Genomic DNA, 25,813 nt, shown 5'->3' on the forward strand with positions numbered 1-25,813 from the left:
TCTCCCTAAGTAGCATGACTCCTGGAGGTGGGAAGTGAGCTAAACACCAAGGATATACGCCAGGTTATCTGTTCTGTTTACCCCCCTGTAGACATGAGCTGAGGATATGATTGCATAAAAAGAAACAAAGTTAACGATGATATTTTCATAACGGCTTTACCTGCACTAGAATCTAAGGATCTGGTGTCAGAAATGGGTTTGCAAACTTTACATAAGCAAGATTTTCTCAATCTCGGAGGAAAAAAAAAAGCCTGAGAACCAATCAAACACTGAAAATTTACAAGACATTAAAGAAAATGAGAAGGCAAATTAAAACATACAAACACATGTTAAAAATCCCATATTTTTCAACTAATCTCATGATTTGTCAACCTGATTTTTGACTTGGAGTTGACAAAACTGTTGCTACAAGCACAAGTTCCTTTTAAAAGCCATGTTATACTAGCTATTTGTCTTAATGCATGTAATTCCCACCAAAATCAGTTACTCAGCACAGAATTGAGACACAAAAAGACAAATTGGTTTGGATAACATAAGAACCATAAAACAGAAGTGTTCTGGTCAGAAGTTCCCTTTGGGCCACACTCCAGTAATACCTGGGCTGTGAAGCTGTTGGTAATTACTTTTCCATGGCAGGGATGACTGTTCCGAAGCCACGCAAAACGCTGACTTGTCATGTGAAAACTGCTGACCACGTAGCTCCCGTATAAATCACAACCGCCTGCAACGCCGGCACACAGTCTGGGTTGTGTCTGCGCGGGCAGCCAGCGTCTCTGGAGGAACAAACTCCGCTGAAAACTTTCCCTGGCTTTGACAAATGGGAAGTGCAGACGCATGGCGTGAAAGCCAATACACTGGGGTGGGGAAAGGAGAGAGGTCTATTTCTGTCAGCAGACAGGAGAGAATTAAGAGGCGGCAGTTCAGGTTATTTCACACTTTAGCCAAACGGGCTCAGTTGATTCCTCAGCCAGGTTATGGGGAAAACGTGCATGAGAGCACAGCTGCACAAGTTGCATCTAGCTCCTCCTGCCATCACTAAGGGGTGACTGAGTAACAAGCAACATCCATTTACCGAACTAGTGCACTGGGAAGCTCACAGGAATTAAAAGAGAATTCTGTACTGCCAGTGGTATTATAGAAACATGTAATGGAGAAAAAAATGCCACTGCAAAACTGAGTGCTCCTGGGTAAGAAGGAGACAAGAATAAAGTGAGGAGACAGTCAGCGATGGCTATTCGATGCCCTCTCTGCTGTCAGTGCAGAGACACGCTAGCCTGCAATCCTAGAAGGCTGTGATGCAATCCTCGCAAAGCTCATCATGCGTGCTCTGCAGGAAGGGGCACAAAATGATACAGAGATGAAAAGAATAAACTCTAGATACCCAGGGCTTTTTAGAAAGCAAACAAGTCAGGTCCAAGTCACGCTGTCATTTACAGGCAGTCCTGTGAAGGACGCAGGATTGGCATAATAAGATCACTTCGCAATCTGACCGATATGCTGCTAGTACATGATGAGCAAGAGGCCTGGAAATCCTGCTAAGACAGAAGAAATGGGACAAACAGCCGTTGCACAGCCAGGGAAGAAAAAACTAATAATAATAAAAAAAAAGGACCCCCCCCACCCTGGGCCCTGCCTGACCATGAGAAGAGAAGTCTTCCTCTCCTTCCGAGTCTGCCTCACCCCCTCCCTCCTGCCATTGCTCTGCTCTGCAGGCAGCACATTATTTGAAAAGCAAAGGGCAGAGCAGCACAGCACTGCCCAGCCTCTGCTTTAGCAGAAGCAGGAATTTATCCAGACAACCTCTGCAGCTCAGCCAATTTGTCTTAGCCTCGGTTGGCAGCACAGCCTGCTATTTGATCCCTGAGCCTTTCCACGAAGGCAGCTCCACTGCTGCAAAAGCATGTAGCAGTGCTGGGGGAGCTGGACAGGCTGGAGGGACAGGCAGCTGCACTACGGTCCCCCACCTTGCCCCTGAGCAACCTTCATACCAGGCAGGCTTCAAGAATCTTTGTACCAAAGGACAGGGTAATCACTGGGGAGGAAGATGGCAGCTGCTGTTCAGGGGTGAGCCACGTCAAGACAGGAGCCAGGCAGGTCCACACAGCTCTCCAGGAGCGGGACTGAACATCCCTACACACTGCCTCCAGCCAGCTGAGCAGAGAAGACTGGCTACGAAAGCATAAGTTCAACAGCCTGTGGTAACTGCTAGCTACCAGCCTCTTTCGAGCTCTCTCTGCCCACACCTTTTTTTTTTTTTTTTTTTTTTTTTTAATAGTTTTCCCTCAAAAGCTTTCCCCCACACTGAGCCCTGTTACCAACACCCTCAAGCCACTAAGTTCAGGCATGGGCAGGAAGAGGAGGGGGTTGTGAAACATCTGCAAGATGTTTCTGGATTCATCAAAGACCTAGCCATGTCCACACATCCTCTGTGCTTGCCAAAAGCATTAACCTGGGCCAGCTCTGTCCCTCACACCTCAGCACAAGCTCAGTTATGATTAAATCAAGTCAACAGTGCTGGTCTCATCTATTTTCTGTGATATCATACATCCACTGACCACCTGCTCCCCTCCTGAATGTTGCTGGTCACAACCCAGAGCCAGCCCCCATGGGACGGGACAGCAGAGTCCTGCGTGACTCCACACAGAGCTGCCTAGACAGCTGCTGCCCAGCTCCATCGTGTGAAACCCTCCTCACAGGCTGAGGAGAGAACCAGAGGCAGGGGCAGGGACGTCCGCAGGCAGCGGTGACAACGCCAGGCGGTCGTTCTGGCACCCTTGGGCTGGAGTAAAGGGTGCCAGCACCCTCCTGTGAGCTCTGGACAGAGAGCTGGGCTCTGTCCCATGCCTGCCTGGCAGCTGGGCAGGGAGGCGGGGACAAGGCAGTAACTGAAGCCACCCACGCGGAGCCCCCGGGCCCCTTCCTGGTGATGAGCAGGGCGCAGCCAAGGCCACGGCAGGTCATGCACGTAGCACCCACCATGTGTGCTGCCAACTCCTTCCAAATACGACCTGCTAACTGTAACTGGTGCATAGGCAGAAGCATGCTGGGGGAAGAACGAGTGCAGAGGTGCCGTCAAAGCAAGAACACTGAAGCAACAAGATGTTTCTTTGCCCTAGGGCTGCTATGAGAGTTACGATAAAAGTATCTTTTCTAGCCACCATCTTCTATGCTTTTCACACTCACAACTGCTGCATTACAGCACACAGTCTCTAGGTCTTGCTTCCCATTTCAAGAGGTGTTTGGAAACAAGGACCAGGAACACACACGCTTATCAGCAGTGCTGAGGAACTTTGTTGCCTCCCAATTACACCATGCTTCAGCCTTTTCATCATGTTAATACCTCAGTGACTTATTCTCTAGACACGTCTAAAGCAGAGACCCCTTTAAGTACACAAGTGGCTTTCTGCTGGGCCCTGTACGGACTTTCACCTCCACTCTGTGGGACTGATTTTTACACCACCTGCTAGATCTTTTTTCCTACCCTTTCTTCAAGTAGAAAGTAGCCAAAAGCAATTTTTGCAGAGCATCAAACAGCCAGAAACTTACTTAAAAGGATTTAAAAATAAAAATATTAATCTTATTTAACATATTATGTATCTCATGCTGTAACAGCTCTACACAAAAAGAACTTGGCACAAGCCTATGAAGTGCTGAGTACTCTGGGAATCTCAAACACTCTAACTTGAACCCCTGAAAGATCCCACTGAGTTCAATGAGACTGCGTATAGTCACTTTGTACGTGAATGTTTTTCAAAACTTAAATGTCAAGGTTAACAATCTTGTTCTCTTTGGGCTGTCAGAAACCATCTCTACTTCTCAAGAACTATATCACATCAGCCTGGAAGGATTAGGAGAAAGAACAACACTCCTTCTTTATAAAAAAAATCTCTTTGAGTTATGGTCAAGGTTTTTTTCAAAAAGTCTACATAATTAATGAACTTACCATTTGCCTTTTGTTTTCTATCAAGTTTGATCCAATTATTCCAAGAAATGACCCAAAACCAAGCTGAAAAACAACATATTGTTAGCATTTAAATCAGGAAGATATCCAACATAGTTCACATGCAGACAGAACACAATTAAATCCAGAAGCAGCAAAAGAACATATTGTGAATGTGTGAGCACTCTTCCTTCAGCAAGAAAATCAGTGGAGTCTCTCACTAGCTAGAACTGCCAAGTGTATCACTTATATGACACTAAAAGCATGTGCAAAAACCAAAAGGATAAACTTTAATTCACTCCCCTCCCCATTAATGCTGAGAAATGAGTGATGGATGAAAATGTGTGTTGCTGTTTTGGAACAACTCCACAAACACTCAGAAGCTTCTGCATGTGAACCTAGCTGTACCATAGCACTAGTGTTTGCAGGACCAGCCACTAGTGACCACACCAAGGGCATGCACAACCACTTAATGTCCAGCTCAAGAAAATTTCTTAATGGGAAAAGATTTAGCAATCACTTGCCTCTTCCACCCTCCTTGCATTTACAGGGAGGGGAAGTCCTACCATCAGGGTCTTTTACCGGAAGGATTCACACTAGTCCACTGAACAGAATGATCTTGTCCAGCAAAAGCATCTTTTCTTGCTGCTGTAACTAGCAATTCTGTTTTTATTTCAGCTCAGTGAAGTCAGTTAGGAGCGCAATTTCCCATTCTCTATCTCCAAAATCTTAAACTATTAGCTACACTGGAGATGTTTCTAGGACAGAGTAGACCTCAATCAGGCCAGAAACAAGGATTTTAACCAGGAATCATTGACCACAAGGGAAGCTCTGGAAGTACTTCTGTAACTGTCACAACTAGAAAGGTCTTTGATAAGCATATAGGATATGCATCTCTGCTTCCATGGGTCAGCAAACTGAGAAATGCTGAAGAAGTCCTACAATTGCTGTTGTTCACATTAAGCAGCCTACACATCCATTTGATAAACCAGTAGAGGTGAAGAAGATCTGGATGAGGATGCTAAATAACTGGCCACTTCTAAAGCAGCAGAATAAGGCAGAAAACAAGCTGCAGTGATTCAAGAATGGGCCAGCTAACCTGGAATCGATGTGCTAAGATCCAGGAATGGGAAACAAAGGTTTAACAAATCCAGTATTAACAAGCAAAAACACACACAGATTAGCAGACACAGACACCGTGAGAAGCTGGACTTAAATCTTCTCCCACTCTGCTTAAGCTCTGTGATATCTGGTGCTAGTGCCAAAAGCAGTAATGGGTGTTGACTCAAACAGCACAGGATCAAAGCAGAGCAGCCCATCGGAGCTGCTGCTTCCCAGCTGCTTGCCTTGCACTCCTCTCAGACACCGCTGTCCCCACACCAGGGGCTGTTTAACCACCGTGGTGTGCAGCATAGCAATGAAGCCAGACACTGCTCAACACTGTGGCAGCAGGCAGACAGGTGCAGAGAGCTGGCGGCATTGCTGAACAGTCTCAGATTAATCTGCCAATGCTTCTGGGCAAGACCCTTATTAATATGGCTGATCTTCCATTATTATTCTTTTGCTCAGCTTGGACAAGCAACTATCCCCACCTTCCACAGGTTATGGGATTTTTACAGACCAAAACCTCGGAGATCCAGGCATTAACAGCAACATGGATCCAGGTACTATTTTTAGCCCGGTGGTGTTTAGTAGCAGAAAAGCTGTTTGGCTACAAATGCATCTAAGGCAAACATTGAAGAAAACTATTTTGTGCCTTTTGAGCTTGATCCAACACATTTGGAGAAACTTCCACATAGTGATTCAGAGCAGCACAAATCAAAAGGTGAAAGACAGATAATTCAAGATAAAAGAACTGGAGTGAAACTATACATCCAACAGGAAAAGACCAAATACATCAGTGGAATCATCCTGCATTAAAGGGAAAAAAACATGTGTTTTTTCACTGATGGGACAAAGGGACCTTTGTTATCTGCACCACTTGTATCGCTGCTATCTGTTGGTGGAGATGATCCCCTGAGAAGTCCGTCAAAAGACGCAGAGGATCCAACTGAATGTGCTTTTCCACAGTAAAGCCTCAGGCTGATACATTTAATAAGGAATCATTACAGAAGAGCTTTGCCAGCCACAGCCTAAGAAAGGTCAGTCATTTATACTGATGCGGGAAGCTGAACCTGGAGGCAGCACACACTTCTCATGAACAGCCTTTCACAAGACAACGCAGAGGAGACTTCACTGTGAGCCTTGTTCTGTCTGGGGCCTCCAGAGAGGCCCTGTCCCATTTCTGCATCTGTCTGTACTGCACAGACCTGCACAAAATCTGGTAGTCTCTGCAGCAGCTGGAAGCTCTACTTCCATTATATACAGCAAGAAAAGAGTTATTGAAGCCCAAAGCTATGAGGAAAAGTATTGAAGAATGTTTTTCTTAGACTCACAACAGAAGGAAAGAACTTTTAAGTTATTACTTAAAAAGAAGCAAGATTTTCAAATTAATCTCTCAGTCTGTGAGCCTCACTCCCATAGGGGTGTTTGACCTCTGCGCCTGTTACTTTTGTCTGCAAAGCATCACTGTTGCAGCCTGCACTTCCAGGCCCAGGTCATCTATCCTGCCATAGATATGTTATTTCTCATGGAAGTGCAACTTAGGTGCCCACAGAAGTAGTTGTGAAGGTGTCAGCCAGCAGTCAGGGGGTGAAGGTCTCCCTGCACTGTTTGTACAGATAAATAAATAAATAAATAATCTGTGGAAGGTCTCCAGGACCAGTTCTAAATTAGATTGCTAAATCTTTTCTGTTCATCCTCAGCAACATCCTGGGAAGATGATCCCCAGCATCAGGCAACTATTTCTGCATGTTTCCTCCTTGCATGCCGTTGCTAGTAGGTGTTCACCCAAAGCATGCAAGTCGGAGGAAGAAACAATGGTGCACTAGGCACGACAGCTATAAGACATCCTGGAGGTTTCATGGCCCAGTACGGATCTGCTATTCCCCCCAAGATGGGCCCATGCCAGCTAGGTGTGCAACACAGAGCACCTATGCAAGGCGGCATCACGTGCAGGCTAATCTGCATATAATCCAGATTGCCACAGATCTGCCACAGGACCACAGACCACTATGCCCCTTCCAGCTTTGGGTAGTGATCTGTACAGAGCCTATTGCCCTGTTTACTCAAAACACTTTGAGACCCTTGGCTGAGAGGCACTAAGCTATAGGAAGGGCTGAGCAGGTCTCTTAATGGGTAATACTAGAGTAGCTTCAGGGGAATTTCTGAACTTCCTAGAGAATTATATGAAAATAATACTCCCTCTGGAGAACATGAGATCAGTAGAGTTTCATACCATCCTACAGAAACCAACATGCAGAATGGCAGAACAGGACCACAATCCCTCCACAAGAACAACTGAAATTCTACGAGACTATCCTGTTCTGTGAGTCTACTCCACGCAAGAAGAAATCTTTTCCTTACTAATATGGGGTACTAACAGTAACATCACTAAAAAATCATTGGTGGCCTGACATTCATGCAAACTTTTGGGTGACAATACTCAAATGGAGTTGCTTCTCTGGGGCTGTTCCTGTGTTCAGGCACAACTGTGTACTCGTGTCTCACAGCAGGCTCTTCTTCCACAGTAAAGGGAGAAATCCCAGTTTGTTACAAAACATCAGCTATTTTAAGTACCTGCTGAAGCATCCAGCAGCAGACTGAATTTTTTTCCTGTGCAGGGAGGCAGATGAGGTCATCACAGATTTCCACCCAGCAGACTAACAAACTAATTGCGAGAAGTAATTTGGTGACAAGCCTACAATCGCAAATAGTCAGGCTGACTCTGAAAAAAAGTAAGCAAATCAACACTGTTCCTGAGTCCACAAATTCATGAATTCCTTGAGCCGATTCTGTCTCTTACAAAACCGTAAGCGATGCTGACGTTCTCAGAGTATAAATAGCTAGTGAGATGTCAAGAGGATGTGAACAACAGGCTCTACCCATCTGCATCAGTCTGTGGGATCTGCTCTGAAACATGAGATTCAGCCGAGGTTGGCGAGGCATAGGATAAGTAGTGAGAGTTTGAAGACAGCTTGTCATCCTTCTCAACACCTTCCTTCTGTATTTTCTCTTAAAGAAAAAAAAAAAGAAACCACATATACCCTAAATGCAGGAGGTACTGTGACAAGCCAGAAAAGCAATCCTCTGGCCACAGACAAAACAGTCCATAACGAAGCTTCCAAACTAATGGCTGTAAAGTGCCTGTCTTCAGTCACAGAAGACCTTATCCACAGACAATTATAAACCTCCTTGAGATGAGCAATCCATGGTAAATAAATTGGACAAATGTAAGACAGGAAAACCTTCCACCTAGTGACTTGGACTGGCTTTAAACCTCCAACTTCCAGACTGCAAACCTACGTGCACAATACTCCATGGCTGTTAAACAGGAGCCTCTATCCTGCAGGCTGCAGTTACAGCCAACCTGCTAAGACAGCTAATCTGGCCTGCAGTCGGTCCTTGTTGTGGTTCCTTCTGAGGACTCCTCAGACCAGGACTTGCTTTCCAGCTTGTGTTAGATCTCTGCTAATGCAGAAGTACAGCAGTGCACATGTGCAGAAGGGCTGGTTCTGGGCTGGGGGAAAGGCATAATGTACTTTCTCCAAGTGCTTCTGCAGAAGGTTGTATGTCCAACGGCAGGATGGCTGGGCACCAGTTGTCTTCTCTAATTTAAAGTCATTTGAAGCTACAAGATCTTCCTTTCCCATTTTCACTTGTTAATAAAAATCGATGTGACAGTAGCTTTGCTATGCAGTCTCTTTCAGCAAGTTGCCAAAGCTTTTATTAATGTAGTCCTCCTCAGAGACCCCGAATCATTAAGTATTTCTGTAAGTAAACTTTATGACCATGAACTCATACAGGCTGCATTTCAAGACCTGGGTTCCCAACTGTTCTTGGCATCTATGATCTTTCTTCTCCTTACTTCTAGGCTTAGTCTGATTTGTGAAAACAAAATGTTCTAAGGTTGTTTTGGCTGACATTAAATCAATTTATCTGCCTCACTGCTAGCATGACCAAGCTCAGAGGAAACTGCCACTTGACTGAATGGGATTTTTGCATGGGAATGAGCAGCAGGTGCAAAATAATAATAAATCAAATAAATCAAATGGCAATGAAGTAGCTGAGCAGATGTTAATATTCAGGACACGATCATCCTTTATAACATTTGCAGCATTACAAGGGACTTTGTAGGCAATAAGTTTTCTAGACCTACCTAGGAGTTCTATACTTACAATAACCCCTGGGTAATAACCTCCAACAGTCACATTTTGGGTTCTTGTTGTAGCAGCTAGGCCCACCGTTAGAATTAATACTGACACAATGAGGAGAGTCACAGTTACGTAGAGGGAATTTCTCTTTCTTCTATTGAACGACCCTAAAAACACACATACACAACACAATTTGCTAATTCCATCTGGGGTCAGTCACGGTATCTCAAAATTCTTCTCCCACCGCCAACCACATGATGTTGAATTTCCTTTCTTGTAATCTGAGAATATTTTTTTGTTTGGCTCCCACTTCTCACCTTTACTTATATGTTTTATCAACCTCTGTCAGGGCATCTGAATTCCAAATTATTTATCATTGCTCTGATACGGAATAAGAGAGCCTCAAGAACTGTAAATCTGCAAAGCTCATTTGGTTACAAAGGAGCCTCCCAGGCCCCTCCTGTCTGGGACAATTAAGCCAATAAGAAGTATTACCTAGGCACTTACTACTTTTCTGATCTGTCTGCTTACATCAAGCTAAACAGCCACACTACACACAACTTGTTTTGAGGGGGAAACTTTGGCTTTAACTATATCATATGACATCCATATTTTTCTGTGTAAATAAGACACCACCACTAACAATCACTTCTCCTCCTCCTATGGCATCAATCTCTACTTACAGCAAGGACTAAGTATTTTTATACACTCTCTGAATAATTAACTTGTGGATTAGTGAAGCTGATATACAGATGCCCAATTCTAGCTTTTCTAAAAATCTATTTATAGATCTCCCAAATGAGCATAAATATAAAGTAGCAATTCCATCAGCCCAGAAGGGAAGCTGGCTGTGATGTTACACTTAGCAATATCTTTAGAGGTGTTTGTTCAGTGGATATTTTGTGATCTTTAAATCACTTTGTGAAACAATCCTTTTGATTTTATTTCACACACTATGTAAACACAGCCCAGCACAAGCAAGTGCAGCCGGCAGAATAACAGACTGGAATGGTCCCTCTAACACTCCTGGGGTTGTGCATGCTCCCTGTGAGCTGCCAGGGCTATTCTGAATCCCAGCCCGCAGTTCGTGGTTCTCCAAAGCATCCAAACAGCAAAGGTGATTCCCAGCCCAGGAGTTCCCAAGTGGCGTGCACACTACCAGGCTATTTCAAAGCAGTGCACAGCTGTGGTCCAACAGTAGGAGATGCTTCCACTGCTGTTTAGCACATTCCCTAAGGCAAACTATATTGGGGAACCCCCATTTGAGGCATCCAAGGGTTGACAGTCTATATGTGGCAAGACAAAACATCAGTACAAAGAAACTGCTAACTTTGCAAGGCAAGCATGAAAGATTAGGCCAAGTCAAAGATCATCGCCTTCTCCAAATTTCCCCAAAAGAAGACATGTCAGGCCCTACTAGGCAGCTTTCTGTCTTGAAGATGTACATCCCAGCGGCTCACAGGCTTTTCTTTAGGGTCTGCACACATTTGCAGTAAAGCTATATAGAGAGCTTTTATTTTCACTGTAATAGCTACACTGACACAGTCATACGGACACACATGGTGCAAAATATTTCCCTTCCTCTACAGGGACAACTCTCCCAGGATAAAGCACAAACACTCCTGCTTCCACAGCCTCTCCGGCCTGCCAGCTGTGCCGCTCGCAGGAGCGCTCCCTCGCCGTGCCGGTGATGAACCGGGCTGGCAATCAGCGTGAGGCTGGGTCATCTGACCTGCATGAAGCGGAAGAGCTTGGAAACACAGACAGGTCCTAAACAAGCTTAAAACCCAAACAACCCACCACGAGAGGATAAAAGGCAAGAGAAGGCTTGTAGATAAAAGTAACATCCTTTTAGACTGACCAGTATCTTTAGAAGGAAGGTTCTCCACCTATAAACCTTTTGCTTATGTTCTTGAGCACAGCTGTAACTGCAGTTCAAGGATACCACAAGATCTAAAGACAGAGTCTGCAACTGCTTAGTCAGTTCTCATCTGGAATCGGTAATAGCGAGTTATTAATTTCAAATAAAAAAATTATTTCAAACAACTGCTAGAGTACCCTTAAAATCTAGGCCATATATTGCATCAGCACTCCTTAGTTCTTCATGTAACTTTTTGTTTTACAGGATGGAGATGAATGTACCGAATTGTTTAACGATACTTAAGGTTGCATTTGGGGTTAATCCTTTCATTCTGTTAAATCTGTCAAGTAAGTTAATAATATTAAAGATAAACTTTTAAAGTACTTAATTCATCAAAACAACAGACTGTTCTGCATGTATTACTTCCCAAACACTAAAATATGGTTTGTGCAATTCTCCAGAAAATGTCTCATAAATGTCTTAAGTTCCAAAGCGTTAAAACTTAAGGTTTAGCTGAGCAAAATTCAGGCAATCGGGGGAAAAAAGTTGTCACTCTTTAGATCAGTTTTAAAGGGAAAGAAAGAAAGAGCAAGTCTTGCTTACACAGATGACCTAAATTCTGGTTACTGGAGCAGTCTGGCTGGAAAATGAGCAGAAAATAAGAAAAAAACAGCCATATGTTCCTTGCACGGCTTGAATTCCTTACAGTTAGGCTACGTGGGTGTGCAGATGTTTGTGTACTATGTAAAATAACCCTGCAGAACAAGTCTGAATGAGTGTAAAGTATACATGAGCACTGACTTCACACATATAAACTGATATTTTTTCATTTTCCATGAGAGATGCTTTAAAAATTGCAATGAGTAACTACAAGAAATGCTGTTTTTCTCAGAATTAGCTTTCAGTAAAATGTAAATTTTCTAACAATATTTCTGCAGGAAAATGCTTCAAAATAAGAAACTCAAAATGCTATTTATGTATTCTGTACTTGTTTCAGAACAATCATGTTTTCCACATTCCTAACTTCTGTATTATTTCTTAGCTCATAACTGACACATACCAACATACAATTAAGAAGTGAAACAAAGGTTTTCATATAGAAAATTGATGAGAGCTTTTTTTTTTTTTTTTTATCTTACAAGGAGAGATTAATTTTTTTTTTATTGCAGATCTGAACAAATAAAAAAAAATAATGTAAAATGTGATTACCTCCACTTCGTCTCCGTATCTGGACACTAACCGTATCATTGCTTTTCTTGGAAAACGTGCTTTTTATTACGTGTATGTTAAGAAAGTGCTTTTTGCGCTTCCGCACGGGATCCTGCAGCTGTTCAGCGTACCCTGGGTCTTACTCAGTGTGTCCGCTCATAACCGCTTTAAATAACGTGCTGAACAGCCACCCTCGAAAGTCATCCACCTCAACACTGATTTGTGCCCGAAAGCATTCCCCACCGACTCGGCAGCGCTCCTCTCCGGTTCTCAGCCCGGCGTCGCTTTTCGCACGAAGGAAAAGCCGAGCGACGCTTCCAGGAGGCTGCGGCTTCTGCCGCCTCTGCGCTTACGCGACGCGAGCGGCCCTCCGCCGGCGGCCGGCGCCGGGGCTCGGGGCGCCCGCCCCAGCGCGAGCGCGAGCGCGCCGGGCGCTCCGCAGAGCGGCCTTTCGCCCTGCGGGGCAGGGTCACGGGCGGCAGCTCTGCGGTTAATCCGGCTGGTTACTTCACCACAGCGGCACGCGAACTGCGTGCGGGCGTCCCACAGACCACTTCCACTTCAAGCCTGCTACAGCTGCCGTGCGCAACCCCCTCCAAAACCCAGGCTGCGGCACTTCTGTTTTCCAGAAGACTTCAGAGGTTTGGGAGAGCGGATCCTTTGCTCTGCCCCAGGTTTAACTGCGCTTCGTTCCCACTACGAGGAGACAGGAAGCCAGGAGCACACGCGGACACCGCGGGCTTCTCCGCCGAGCCCGGCGGCGGGAGCCCCGCGCGAGGCACCGCGCCCGCGGCCGCGCCAGCCCCGCTCGCACCCCGCCCGCGGGACGCGCCTCGCCGCCGCCGCCGCCGCCGCCGCCGCCGCCGCCGCAGGCGCCCCAGCGGCCGCGGGCGGGAGCCGGCCGGCGGCGCGGGCTCGCGGCGGCGGCGCCGCCACCCGCGGGGGACGCCGCTGCCCCGCGGCCGCGCCCCGGCAGCGACGCGGCGCCCACCCAAAATGGCGGCCCCGGCCGGCAGCCCGCGCCCCTTCCCCCGGGCCCGCGGCCCTCCCGCCGCCCCGGCTTACCCACGGAGTCGGGCAGGGCGATGCCGCCCGGGCGCTGCTGAGTCAGGGACTGCCGCATGGCGCCGGCCGCCGCGCCCGCTCCCGCTCCCGCCCCTGCCTCAGCCCGCGCCCGCTCCCGCCGCAGCCCGCCGGGCCACGGCCAGGCCACGGCGGCGGCGCCTGCGCGCGGCGGGCGGGCGCTGAGGCGGCGGCGGCGGTGACGGCCCGGCCCGCCCCGGCCCGCCCCTGCGGGCGGCGCCGGGCCCTGGGGGCGGCCCCCGCCGGGGGCGCTGCTGCCGCCGCGCCGGGGGAGGGCGGCGGGGCGGGCGCGGGGCGCCGCCGCCGCAGCGGCCGTGGCGACGAGGCGGGGCTGGCGAGCGCGGGCGCGGGGATGAGCCGCGGATCGGGGCAGGGATTTGGCCCCGGAGCCAGGCGGGCGCGGGGAGTGCGAGAGGCTCCGCGGCCCCCCGCAGCCCGCACAGAGGCGGCGGAGGCCGGCGGCCCCGGCGGCGGGTCCCCCCGCGGCGCCTGCCGCTCGCCCAGGCCGCACCAGCCACCCGCCCGAGCCCGGCTCGGCGGCCGCGGGGACCCTGCGGCCCTCCTGGCGCCTGGCGGAGCCGAGGTGGTGCCTGTCCGGCTCGCCCAGCGGAGCGGCAGCCCTCGTCCCTGCGGGTCCCATAGCTCCGGTTACGCCGCTGGGGAAACCGGCCCCGCTGCCGGCTTCTCGGTGCCCTGGGGCCCCTGCTCGCACGCTAACGCCTGCCGCTCCCCGTGTCGCTGTTGCGGAAGCGCCCGTCGGCCGAGGCAGGCCCTCAACCGCCTGGTTTCTCCCTGTGGCATCTGTAAAATGGGGGTAAAAGCATCTTCCCAGCAGGCTTCGAAATTGCCTGTAAATCACTGTAATGCCCTGGTAGGAGAGGTGCTAAGTGCAAATCATGTAATTATTTCAAGCCAAAGCATATTTCATCAAGGCAAAAGAAACTAATTCTATCTCGACTTCCAAAGAAATGCACACTTTTATGGGGTAATAGCCTAATTACCAGCATCTCCTGGGAAAAAAAGAGAGAGCGTACGCTGGGAAAAGTTGCAGGAGGCAGGTTACAAACGCCCAGATCAATTAACGCCGAGGAACACTCTGCCTCCAGGGGAAGCCGGTTCTTCACCTCAGATGAACCGGAGGAGGTCCTGGCTCACACTGCGTCCCGCCGGCAGCAGGGCCAGCACGTGCCCCGTCCCCCCGCGTCACGGGCACCCCCAAACCCCCCTTCCGCTGACAGCCCCCTCCCCGGCCCAGAGCACGGCGGCACCGGACCGCAGCGAGCCGAACGGAGCACGGCGCCGGCCCCGCGGAGTTTGTGCCGGCCGGGTGAGCCGGGCCTGCCGGGTTTTCCCTCGCTGCCGTGGCCGGCTCACGCAGCCGTGCCTGGCGAAGCGGCCCTGCACCGCCCTGGCTGCTGTCCCAGCTCCAGGCGATAAATATAGACCTGCCCCTCGCACTGCCCGTTCCCTGCAAAAGAGATTTTGCAAGCGCCGAGCAAGGGCCCGCAGTGACTGACAAGCACACGTTGGCCCCTGCCTGCGGCCAGCGAAAGCCTCGCGGTTTGCTAGCGTTTTATAACAGACGCACGGTCCCAGCGCGGCAGCGAGCCCGGAGATTCCCCGTGTAGGACGTCAGCAGGTTTCCGCAGGGCGGCCGTGCCGCATGGCACGCCGCGAGAGCGCTGCAAAGGGCACCGGGTGGCGGGGGCCTCGTGCCCGGCGCGGGATCCTGTTGCGTCGGGCTCGCCGATTCGACGAGAGCGGGTTATTTTTTGACCCGCTCCTCAACGCTGAAGTCTTCTGGGCTGGGGTGGAAACGCGGCGCGTGCGAGCCGGTCCCGACCGCGGCGGACGAGCGCAGGTCTCTGTGCGGCGGCGGCGGCGGGGTGTGCGGGGCGCGGGCTCCGCTCGCGAGCCCGCCGCGGCCCGGGGGGACGGTGCTAACGCTCGTGTCTCCCTGCGTTTCGCACCAAGGCATGGAAGTGAACGCCGCCGCCCGCGGAGCAGAGGGCCAGCGCGGGAGCCCCCACCAGGCGCCCGTAAGTCTTTGGGGGCCGCTGGCCACCCCTGGAGATGCTGCCAGGTATCTCCCTTCATGCCCGGTGGGCAGAGCCGCTTCGCTTTGGGACGTGCTGCTCGGTCCTTTGGCAGAGCGCAAGCGCTTTCCACGAGTCGGCAGCGCCAGAGATAACGCACCTGGAGGGGCTTGCGGGCCAGATCTAGCTAATTTAACCCTTTCGAAAGGCTCTCGGGAAGGTCTTCCGGGCCAACCCAGGCACCCGCACTATCCTCTGTCCTTTCCATTAACCATCTCCCAAGTCTTTCCGAGCGCCCTGGTTTCGTCGGCCCCGAGCGCAGGCTGTGTCCGTGCCGGGCAGGTCCCCGGTGCCAGGCTGTGGCTTTGCTGCAAGAGGCTCTGGAGTTTCTCTGGCAACAGCTGCAGGAGACACGCGGCTCCCTGGAGAGCTGGCGGGGCCGCTGGCTGCTCTCGCTGGGGAGATCAGTGGGGTGGTGCAGGGTTATGCCATTTCTAGGTCCAGCCTAAGCTCTCCAAGGTGCAAATTTGGGGCAGAAAGATTGCTTTAGGCTTTGGAAGCTGTAGTCTTCCCCCATTGCTCACTACTCGGAGTATTTGTGCATCTGAGCAGAGTGTAAACCCCCCTTGATTCAGAGGTACCTTTAAATCAGAGTTTCTGCAAAGCTGTTGGCTGCTTCTTGGAGTCCCCCAGGGCAGTCCTCAAGCTGTGAGGGATTAATATATCATTTGTGACTGCTAGCACCAACAGGTGCCTGCAGACAGCCGGTTCCCCGGGCCCTCGGCACTAGCAAGGCTCCGCACGGGCACTGCAAGGCACCTCTCCCTGCCTGAGCCCGGGGCAGAGACCTTGTCAGGGCTGTAGTGAGGGCCTTTGCTTTAGGGCAAGGGGGAGACGAAGACCCAAATCCCGTTCTCAAGCCTTATCCCTGGCAGTGCTGGACCCAGCAACCCACTGGCAATGGGCAATGGGCAGCACTGCTGCCCGGCGCCGGGGAGCTGGGATCCGCAGCTCGGGCGGCAGGGAGAGGGTCCGGTCCCAGTGGAGCCCGCCTGCCCGAACCTTGGCACTGTCAGCACTGCGGGCCCTCTGTCTAGCTAGGGAATGAGGTTTGCTTGGGGTTTTGGTGTTAAAATAAATAATAATAAAATAATAATAAAAAAAATTAAGAAGATCCTGAGTGAAAGCTGTCTGAATTGATGGGTTTGTTCTGGGAGAGCCCTAGGAAATCATCCTTCTGGCTTCAGCTCCCTCGGCTCTTGCCTCCTGCTGCTCCCTGACGTTTTACCCCGTTCACATTCAGACCCACAAGCAGGATGCAGGCGGGGGCCTGTGTTTGGCGCAGGCTGCTGTCAGAAGCGAGGTGCCCGGATTTTGTAGCTTTTCGTCCCTTCTGATAACTCAGACCTAATTCTCCCACAATCCGACCTTGAGCCTAAGCCTGGCTCTGCGCCGGTCCCGGGCCGGGTCCGCGGGGAGAGGCGCGCGGGCGCCGCAGCCCTGCCGCCGGCGCCCGCGGAGCTCTGCCCTGGCGAGGGCGCGGGTTGCGCCCCGTCCCGCGGCCCGGTCGGCTGTGAGCGGCGCAGAGCTTTCCCAGGCTCCGGGGCTCCGTTAGGGACGGTTGCCATACCTCACCTCGAGCGACTCTTGGCCAGGACTCAGGTACTGAGAATCTTGTGTTCGTGGCCTCCGTTCAAACCGGTGTTCAGCGCTGGGGCCGAGGCCAAAAGCAGGCTCCCTCGCGGGCTGGGGACATGCCTTTCCCTGGAGCTCGGCGCAATTGAAAAATAACTGCACAGGCATTTCTCCAAAGACTAAACATTTGCTCACATGCCAAGAAAAATAACTTGGACGACTTCTTAAATAATGCCACCTGGTGTCATCTACTGTAACGCAGAAAATGGTGCGCTCGAGCTAAGAGGCGTTGCGGAAGTGTGGGAACAGCTACGACTCTCCGGCTTGCAGGTTTTCTTTCAGCCCTGCTCTCGCAGGTGAGACGCGAGGAGTTTCCGCACCCGCCGGGAGCAGGAGGCAGCACCTGGCGCGACTGCAGTGACGCACGCGCCAGGCAAAGACGACCCGCGGGGTCTGCACGGTCCCGAGGCAGCGCGGCCAAAACCTGCCTCTCTCCAACTCAAGAGTGACGATGGGAAAGTGGAAAATTGAAACATCTCCAGCTCTTAAGTGCTTTTGCATTTATTTTTGGCTGCTGAGTCGTTCAGCTTGCGTGCGGGGGGCTGTGTTCTGTAACTCTTCCAGGAAACCAAGGGTGAGGAGAGAGCAGAGGATCCCCACGGCGGCAAGGAAGAGCCCCAGGCTGCGATGGGGAGCAAAACGTGGAGGGAGCTGGTGGGGGAGCTGAGGCGGTTCCTGTGGAACCGGGAGGAGAGGACCTGCCTGGGGAGGACAGCCACCAGCTGGGGTAGGTGCCTCGAGGGGTCTCCTCCTGGGGCCGCTGCCGCTTCTTGCCCCAACGGAGGCGCCTGCCTGCGAGCATCCTTGCGCCCGTCGCTCCCGCCAGCGGTTTGAGTTGCGTTTCTAATGGGGCACAACGCGGCCCTGCGAAAGCTGCCCACACGGGCCGGGCTGGCTGGGCCGGCCCGGCGGCTGCAGCGCTCCCAAAGGGCTCCCCAAAAGGGCCGGGGGGAGGCCAGCACCCCCCGCCGGCAGCGAGCGTCCATCGTGCGAGGCCCCAAGCCCTGGCGGCATGGTGGCCTCAGAGGGAGGTGGCACCAAGTCTGCAGTGTGGCGGTGGCCGGGGATGCATGTGGTAGCTGGGGATGCATGTGGCTGTGGGGGTGATGGTGGCAGCTAGGAACAGCAGTGGCCCATGCAGCCCTGTGCCGGTGCTGTGGGGAGCAAATGGCGGTGGAGGGGACGGTGGTGGAAGGGATGGTGGCGGAGGGGATGGTGGTGGAGGGGATGGTGGCGGAGGGGATGGTGGTGGAAGGGGATGGTGGCGGAGGGGATGGTGGTGGAAGGGATGGTGGCGGAGGGGATGGTGGTGGAGGGGATGGTGGTGGGAGGGATGGTGGCGAAGGGGATGGTGGCGGAGGGGATGGTGGCGGAGGGGATGGTGGTGGGAGGGATGGTGGCGAAGGGGATGGTGGCGGAGGGGATGGTGGCGGAGGGGATGGTGGTGGGAGGGATGGTGGCGGAGGGGATGGTGGTGGAGGGGATGGTGGTGGAAGGGATGGTGGTGGAGGGGATGGCGGTGCAGGGGATGGTGGTGGAAGGGATGGTGGTGGAGGGGATGATGCTGCAGGGGATGGTGGTGGAGGGGATGGTGGTGGAAGGGATAGTGGCGGAGGGGATGGTGGTGGAAGGGATAGTGGCGGAGGGGATGGTGGTGCAGGGGATGGTGGTGGAAGGGATGGTGGTGGAGGGGATGATGCTGCAGGGGATGGTGGTGGAGGTGATGGTGGTGGAAGGGATGGTGGTGGAAGGGATGGTGGTGCAGGGGATGGTGGTGCAGGGGATGGTGGTGGAAGGGATGGTGGCAGAGGGGATGGTGGTGCAGGGGATGGTGGTGGAAGGGGTGGTGGTGGAAGGGGTGGTGGTGGAGGGGATGGTGGTGCAGGGGATGGCGGTGCAGGGGATGGTGGTGGAGGGGATGGTGGTGGAGGGGATGGCGGTGCAGGGGATGGTGGTGGAAGGGATGGTTGCGGAGGGGATGGTGGTGCAGGGGATGGTGGTGGAAGGGATGGTGGTGCAGGGGATGGTGGTGCAGGGGATGGTGGTGGAGGGGATGGTGGTGGAAGGGATGGTGGTGGAGGGGATGGTGGTGCAGGGGATGGTGGTGGAAGGGATGGTTGCGGAGGGGATGGTGGTGCAGGGGATGGTGGTGCAGGGGATGGTGGTGGAGGGGATGGCGGTGCAGGGGATGGTGGTGGAAGGGATGGTTGCGGAGGGGATGGCGGTGCAGGGGATGGCGGCGCAGGGGATGGCGGCGGAGGAGCCGGGTCCGGAGGGGCGGTGGCGGCCGCGCACGGTTCCCAGCGCCGTGGTTCCCAGCGCCGCCGCCCCGGGGAGCGCCGCGCGGGGCCGTGCAGCTGCGTTCTCAGGGCTCCCGCCGCCGCCTTTCTCCTGGGAAATGTTTGCGTTAGGGCTTCGCTTCGCTGGCGGAGCCGCTGGCTGTTAGTCACGGACCGCGCTCTCCGGAGACCACCTAGGCCCTCGGGTGGAGCCAGAGGAAAAATAAACACCGTGGCCTGGACACGGGGCTTGGGCCGCAGCCGGCGGCCCCAGCCCACGGGCCGCCGCGTCCCCGCTTCCCGGGGCCGGTGCTGCCCCGCGGGAGCGGCTGCGCCGGGGCCGGGGCCGCACCGCCTGCAACGCGCCCTCTCCGCCGTGCAGGCTTGATCCTGCTGTTCTACCTGGTTTTCTACACGTGCCTGGCGGGGATGTTCGCCTTCTGCATGTACGTGATGCTGCTCACCCTGAGCCCCTACACGCCCACCTACCGGGACCGCGTCTCCCCGCCAGGTGGGTGCGCGCCCGCCCCACGCGCTCGTTCTCGCCGCTGCTCTCATCACTCCGTCTCAGCAGCCTCGGTGTCGATGCGCAGGCTTCGGCTTTTCATAGCCTGTGGGCAACCATTTCGAGCGCTGCCCCTTCGTACCTTCTATCTTCAAAATAAACTGCAACCCAGAGCAGCTCTCTGCCGCTGTCGGGGCCAGCGCCCGCTCTGTCTCCTCTTCCAGGAGTCATGATCAGACCGTACCTGCACGGCTTCGCCATTGCCTTCAACGCGTCCAAGCGCAGCACGTGGCAGCCCTACGTGGACAGCATGCACCGCTTCCTGGAAGGTGAGCTGCTGCGGAGCGGCGGCGCGATCCCGCGCAGCCCCTGCGAGGCGCTTTTCGCGCTGCAGGCGGGCGCCGGGCCGCCGAGCCTCGCGGGGGTCTCCGGAGGAGCTGCGGCGCCGCGGGCTGCCCCGAGGGCACCGAGCGGGGGGTCGCGGCCAGCCGCAGGAGCCCTGCAGCGTGTGGGTCTCCTCACGGGGCACGAGTCAGCTCTCAGCACCCCCGTCCGGGGAGCGAGGCTCGTAGGGCAATCCCGGGAGCTCCTGCCCCGCGACGCTGTCGAGACGGGAGTTTCCAACTGCCTTGACGCGACGGCGTGCTCGGAGAGCACAGATCCAGGCAAGTCCCCAGCAACACTGACAGTTTCTTGGTTCCCATCAGCTTACGATGACAAAGTTCAAGAAGAAAAGAATATCAAGTGTGTGGCGGGGCGATACTTCATCCAGGGGGGCCACGAGAGCCAGGAGAAGAAGGCCTGCCAGTTCAAGCGCTCCCTGCTGCAGAACTGCTCTGGAATCGGGGATCCGACGTTCGGCTACTCGAAAGGCCAGCCCTGCATCTTGCTAAAGATGAACCGGGTACGGAAAAATCCAGACATCTTAACAAATTAAGACTGTGCATTGACACTCTAATTCTCAGACCCAGAGAAGGGGAACTATAGATTCAAAACCTGCTGGCTAGAAAATCTGCTAGAAAATACAAGCAATGCATGTTTACAAAACTTGCTCAGTTTGGTTTGATAAAGGCCTGAGTGCTCGGCAGGTCCTGTGCCAGCCACTTCTCCCAGAGGAACCGAGCTTAGAGGCTGCATCCTCGACTCCAGTCTCTTTGTAACAGGTACATTTATAGAACAGAAACAGTCTGAAATAGTCTAATATCCTGGCAGCTCAGTGCATGCTGCTGGAAAATAAATGTAAGGGGGATTTTGGGAATCAGCTGGTCTTGGCTGCGGTTCTCCCGGGGAGCCTGCGCTCTGCCCGCCTTCGAGGCTCCCGTCCAGCAGCAGCCCCCTTGCCAGAAGCACAAACTTTCGCCCTGAGGACCGGGACTGGCGCGCACAAGAGCACAAGCCCTGGAGAAGGGAGGCAGCACATGCTTGGCACCACACGCCCAGCTTCGCGTTTCGAGTGAATTCGCGTGAATGTCCTGTGTTTTGCAGATCATCGGCTACAGACCGGGTGCTGGGGTCCCCGTCAGCGTGGACTGTAAAGTGCAGGTACTGCTTCTCTTCCTGTTTGGAGGGTAGAAAATTCAAATATCCTCCTCCAACAAACCCCTCTGGCATCCGGCCTCGTTTTAGCCCGGGGCGCTTACGAGCCCCAACGCTACGAGCGCCCCAAGGCCCCGGTGAGAGCTGCTCTGCTGAGACGGCGAAGGAGGCCACGCGCCTCCCCGTTTCTGCCGAGGGCCTGGCCCTCGAGCGCTGCCCAGCGGATGCAGGCTGGCGGGAGCTGCTGGCTCTGCTGGCCTTGCAGCTGCAGCCCCCGGAGCTGGGGCCCTGGGGCAGGAGCTGCCCACGGCCACGTGCGCCCAGCCAGCAAGACCCTCTTTGCCTGCGGAGCGCCCAGCAGGCTGTCTGCAGCGCGGTCGAGGAAGGACTCCTCTTGCCTGGGGCTATGGCCACGTGGTGCCCTTAGACAGCGATAGAGAAGCAGTTTAGCATCGAGACAGATTTATGGACAGCAAATTCTGTAAGGCTGGCCTGCACCATCGTAGCACGGGTACTTTTTGACTCATTCCGGCAGCAGCTGGTTCTCACAGCAAACCCTGTGCGCAAGGAGGCAGCAGCAGCTCAGCTGTGCTGTGGGCTTGCACACGGGCATGGCGGTAATAAAGCTCCTTTGCGTTACCCCCAAAGGAGATCTAGTGTCCCATGCGCTGTATGTGAATATACATACATACATACATATATATGTATGTATATATTGTTTTTATCACAGAAAGGCAATGAGAGTGATCTTAGATCAGTGGACTTCTATCCTGGAAATGGGACGTTTGATCTCATGTACTACCCCTACTATGGCAAGATCACGCACGTAAGTAAGAGCCCACATCGCAGCAGCTCTGTGCTACGTCTCCTTGGGGACAGGCGGGCAGGAGTCACCGCGCAGGGTATGGCCGCGATTTCTGGCCAGCTCGGGAGGCGGCAGGGAGGCCACACGAACAAGGAGTGAGCAAGGCAGCGGGGCACGATGCTTCCAGGGCTCTATTTCTGTCTCCAACAAGCTGCGGGAGCTCCTTAGGGACTCTGCTTGCCTCTTGCTGGCACAGGAACAACGACATTTTTCTTCTAGAAACGAAGACTGATTTTGCTGATTCCCTCAAGATGGTCTCAACACCAGCATGTTCCCGGGGTGCTAGGGAAGTTGATGGTTATGTGAGAGAAGAAAAACATGGGGCTGTTTTCAAACATAGAACCAAAGCACTTCAGGTTGGGTGGCTTGAAACAGAGTTGTCTAACATCAGTCTAACACATCTAACATGCTGGTTTGGTCCGAGCTGGTTTGTACAGCTCCGTACAACAAACAAAACAGCAGTCTGTAGGGGTGGGAGGTAACGCACATTCACAGCAAAAGCCGAAACGAAAGACGCAGCAGCCTTTCGCCTCCTAGTGCGAGAGCAGCCGCTGCAGGCTGAGCGTGAGCCGCAGCACCCTAACGCTAGGTCTGCCTGTCGTTTAGACGCACTGATCTGAAGGAACTCCACGGACGACGACTTCTTTTTTTTTTTAATCACAAGCTGTTAACTCAACTTTTCAAATGGGCAAAAAGAAAGTATTTGTGACTCTTGTTATCCAGCGGTACTTCTCCTGGCAAACGCCCCAAGGGGCATGTTCCAGTGCCAGACCCAAGTGTCCAAACCCCGGTCACTCCGACAGGCACAAAACAGCCCGGCCTCAGTGTCTGGAGCAACGCCGACAGCAGCGAGACAACACGCTCAGATGCCTGAGAACTGTGAACCAGATACTCCCCTTCTTACTGAACACGATAGAGCACTGCCTGCTTTTCTGATCCCTAAAAATTATACTTAATAGACCTCCCTTCTTTTCAGGTCAACTACACATCCCCACTGGTGGCTATGCACTTCACAGACGTGAGGAAGAATAACTTGGTCCCTATCCAGTGCAGTCTGAAAGGGGAAGGTATCGTCAACAACGTCAATAACGACCGCTTCCTGGGCCGAATCATCTTCACACTCAGCATCGGAAAGTAGCCACTGCGACCACTGGGCACTTAGCTTACGTCAGCCAGAGGCTTTTCCCTTCTTAAAGCCTAAAAGCCAGCATTTCTTCTGTTAGGAAAACGAGACACATGGAAATTTGTTAACTTATTTTTGTTCATATTTAGGAAACAAATGAGATGTAATTGAGCAAGGAACCACATTTTAAAAGATCTAATGTAAATTATTACTAGCAAAAGTTTAAAGATATATCCTAGGCAGAGAACCTGCTATACCATTTCAGTTTTAATTCAATATAAGCCCTAGTATATGAATGCTATTTTCATAAGGTCATTTCAAAAGGGCACACACTTTTCCTGGCTTTATATTTTAATTTTTGCCATAGTCTCATGTACCTTTCTTAGGCAAAAGCTAACAAGGTGGTAGTTTATTAATACTATTTTTGTTAAAAAAAATAAACAGCAAAAATTCTGGATTATGCCTGCAATAGTTAAAAAAAAAAATAAAACAAAATGGCAATTCTTGAAAAACCCTCCTAAGATCTTCAGCACCAGAGACACCTTTGACTGCAACATTGTACACAGCTTGTTCAGTACATGTAAGGTGTTAAACATTTGCTTTAGCATCTTTCCAGCTGTTCCCCTCTGAACTGGGAGGATTACTGCATCTCTCCCTCCTCCTCACTTCAGCAAATCTCTGCTCCCCAGTCCGGGCGGCCTGAAGGGAGCTGTGCTCTCCCTGGCCCCGCTCCCTGGCCGGAGACGCCTCCGGCCCCCGCTCAGACACAGAAGTGCCTGTGGAGCTTGTCAGGCCCCACCAAGCATTTTAAGGCTGGTCTTCCCAAAGGCAGAGGCCACAGTTGTAACGCTCGAGAAAGCCGCAGGAAAACGCGTGATCGTTCTATCGTTAAGGCGGTCAGCGCAGATCTTGGTGTAGGTCATCGGTTTATCAGCCCGGAAGGTCTATGAAGCATGTTCGCTCGAGTGATCTCTCCCCGGAGGATCCCTCCTGGGCCCTTCCTCAGCTTTGTGCCAAGCAGATATTCCCGCTGCCCTGGGTGGAAGTGACAGGCTAACGAACAAGAGCAGCGAAAACCGTCCAGGACGGCAGCATTTCAGGCAACAGAGGAATTGTTGTCGAGAGCAGGTCAAGCGTATGGCTGAAGCAGAGGCCGGAAAGCCAGAAAACTCGTGCTCTAGCTGGGGCTTCCTCCTTGCCCCCCAGGGAAGCCATTGCTTTGCTCCCTTCTTCCCTCTCCTCAGTTGGGTTATTTCAGAAAGGGGTCACAAGGCTTAATTTGTCATCAGTTATCTATAAAATCCTTTGCTACCTTTGTTTGAAAATTCTCTAGAAGAGCAAAGCACTACAGTGATTTCAGCACCTACTACAGTAAAATTCTCAACTTCTAGACCTTTAAGCTATGGACAGTCTAAAGTAGTTTTGATTCTTTATAAAAAGAAATATTTGAGCCACAGATGAAACATACTCTGTGTTGTTAGTTATGAGAACACAGCAGGACACTTCAGGATACTGCATTCATTGGAAAGCACATTCACTAATACTGCTTACTGACTAAACAAGAGCTTTATGGTGTTTGTCCCACATCCCAGCTCAGATACTTAATATGCCATAATTTCTGTATCTATATTAAAGTCTCTAAGAAGTAATTTTTGTATTAAAAATAAAGCTGACAACAGTAAAACCAACTGTATGCTCTCATTCTTAAGCCACTAGTGTAACAGATATAATTGGTAATTTTTGTCCTCTTCGCTGGCCGCTCAGGGGATGGATTTCAAAGATGCATGTAATTTGATCCTTGAATTTTGAACATTTGATTAACTTTCTAGGCCTGAAGAGATCAGAAGCTGAATACAATAAGCTTCACTATATGGCAGGTACAGGAAACAACTGCCTGGCAAAAGCTGCTTTTTAAGAAATATTAAAAATACGAAACAGAGGATATTTATGAACGATTTTTCCTGACGGGCATTGGGCAATGTTATTATTCTATTGACACAACTTACCCAAAAGGGCACATTCCGATCAACAGAAACTGGCTTTTGCCATGAAGACACTGCAGTGGTTGCAGTGTCTCTTCCTTTGACATCAGAAAGGAGTTAAAACCACAGATGTTTCCTAGTCTGCCGACTGTTTTAGCTATTTTAAAACAAGGATCTACATTTTTATTTCTGTAGGATTCTGAACAGAAACAAAAATGTCCGTGCTTCAGGCCATGAAATTAACAACTATCCAGCTGACAACAGGACAAAACTCTATTTGTATCTATTCCGCAGCTGCCTATTAGCAGGATCTGTGAAGCAGCTAGTACTATGCGTTATCAGATACCGGACCTCTGCTTTGATCCAATGAGTAAAGAAAGATCAACTAATTGGAAAGTAAGAGCATGAGCAATTTAGAAGCAAAAGCTTTGGTTTCCACACCAACAC

The 25,813-nt window shown here is 52.0% G+C and overlaps 2 protein-coding genes across 13 annotated transcripts in view; one reads left to right on the forward strand and one right to left on the reverse strand.

Moving 5' to 3' along the window:
• Window positions 1-13,470, reverse strand: part of TMEM255A (transmembrane protein 255A) — a 31,427-nt gene extending 17,957 nt beyond the window's left edge. The window contains exons 1-4 of one of the 11 annotated variants that reach the window (XM_062584792.1): window positions 13,328-13,470; window positions 9,217-9,359; window positions 3,944-4,006; window positions 597-773 (exon numbers count right to left, since the gene is read on the reverse strand). In XM_062584792.1, coding sequence (XP_062440776.1) covers window positions 597-773; window positions 3,944-4,006; window positions 9,217-9,359; window positions 13,328-13,385 — 441 coding nt within the window. In that variant the 5' untranslated portion in view covers window positions 13,386-13,470. Of the gene's footprint in view, window positions 1-596; window positions 774-1,381; window positions 1,421-3,943; window positions 4,007-7,618; window positions 7,721-9,216; window positions 9,360-12,262; window positions 12,540-13,327 lie in introns of those variants that run through there. The other 10 variants (XM_062584786.1, XM_062584785.1, XM_062584795.1 and 7 more) reach the window with 10 other exon arrangements.
• A 1,598-nt stretch (window positions 13,471-15,068) lies between these two features.
• ATP1B4 (ATPase Na+/K+ transporting family member beta 4) lies at window positions 15,069-25,072 on the forward strand. Of its 2 annotated transcripts, XM_062584470.1 has the most exons (9): window positions 15,069-15,206; window positions 15,320-15,384; window positions 17,641-17,803; window positions 19,738-19,866; window positions 20,085-20,189; window positions 20,568-20,764; window positions 21,346-21,402; window positions 22,127-22,222; window positions 23,238-25,072. In XM_062584470.1, the coding sequence occupies exons 2-9, from the start codon at window positions 15,322-15,324 to the stop codon at window positions 23,397-23,399; spliced, it is 972 nt and encodes a 323-aa protein (XP_062440454.1). In that variant the 5' UTR covers window positions 15,069-15,206; window positions 15,320-15,321; the 3' UTR covers window positions 23,400-25,072. The 2 variants fall into 2 exon arrangements, with proteins under 2 accessions (XP_062440454.1, XP_062440455.1); XM_062584471.1 differs by lacking the exons at window positions 15,069-15,206; window positions 22,127-22,222 and having other exon boundaries at window positions 15,225-15,384.
• The last annotated feature ends 741 nt before the right edge of the window (window positions 25,073-25,813 follow it).

This window comes from Rhea pennata, chromosome 11 (genome assembly GCF_028389875.1).
Source record: "Rhea pennata isolate bPtePen1 chromosome 11, bPtePen1.pri, whole genome shotgun sequence".
Lineage (NCBI taxonomy): Eukaryota > Metazoa > Chordata > Aves > Rheiformes > Rheidae > Rhea > Rhea pennata.

Bases quoted from the DNA above. Each gene is read 5' to 3' on its own strand.
- ATP1B4 (XM_062584470.1), top strand. From the start codon at position 15,322: ATGGAAGTGAACGCCGCCGCCCGCGGAGCAGAGGGCCAGCGCGGGAGC. The intron at 20,190-20,567 runs GTGAGCTGCTGC...GGTTCCCATCAG, and splicing joins CATGCACCGCTTCCTGGAAG to CTTACGATGACAAAGTTCAA. The intron at 22,223-23,237 runs GTAAGTAAGAGC...CCTTCTTTTCAG, and splicing joins ACTATGGCAAGATCACGCAC to GTCAACTACACATCCCCACT.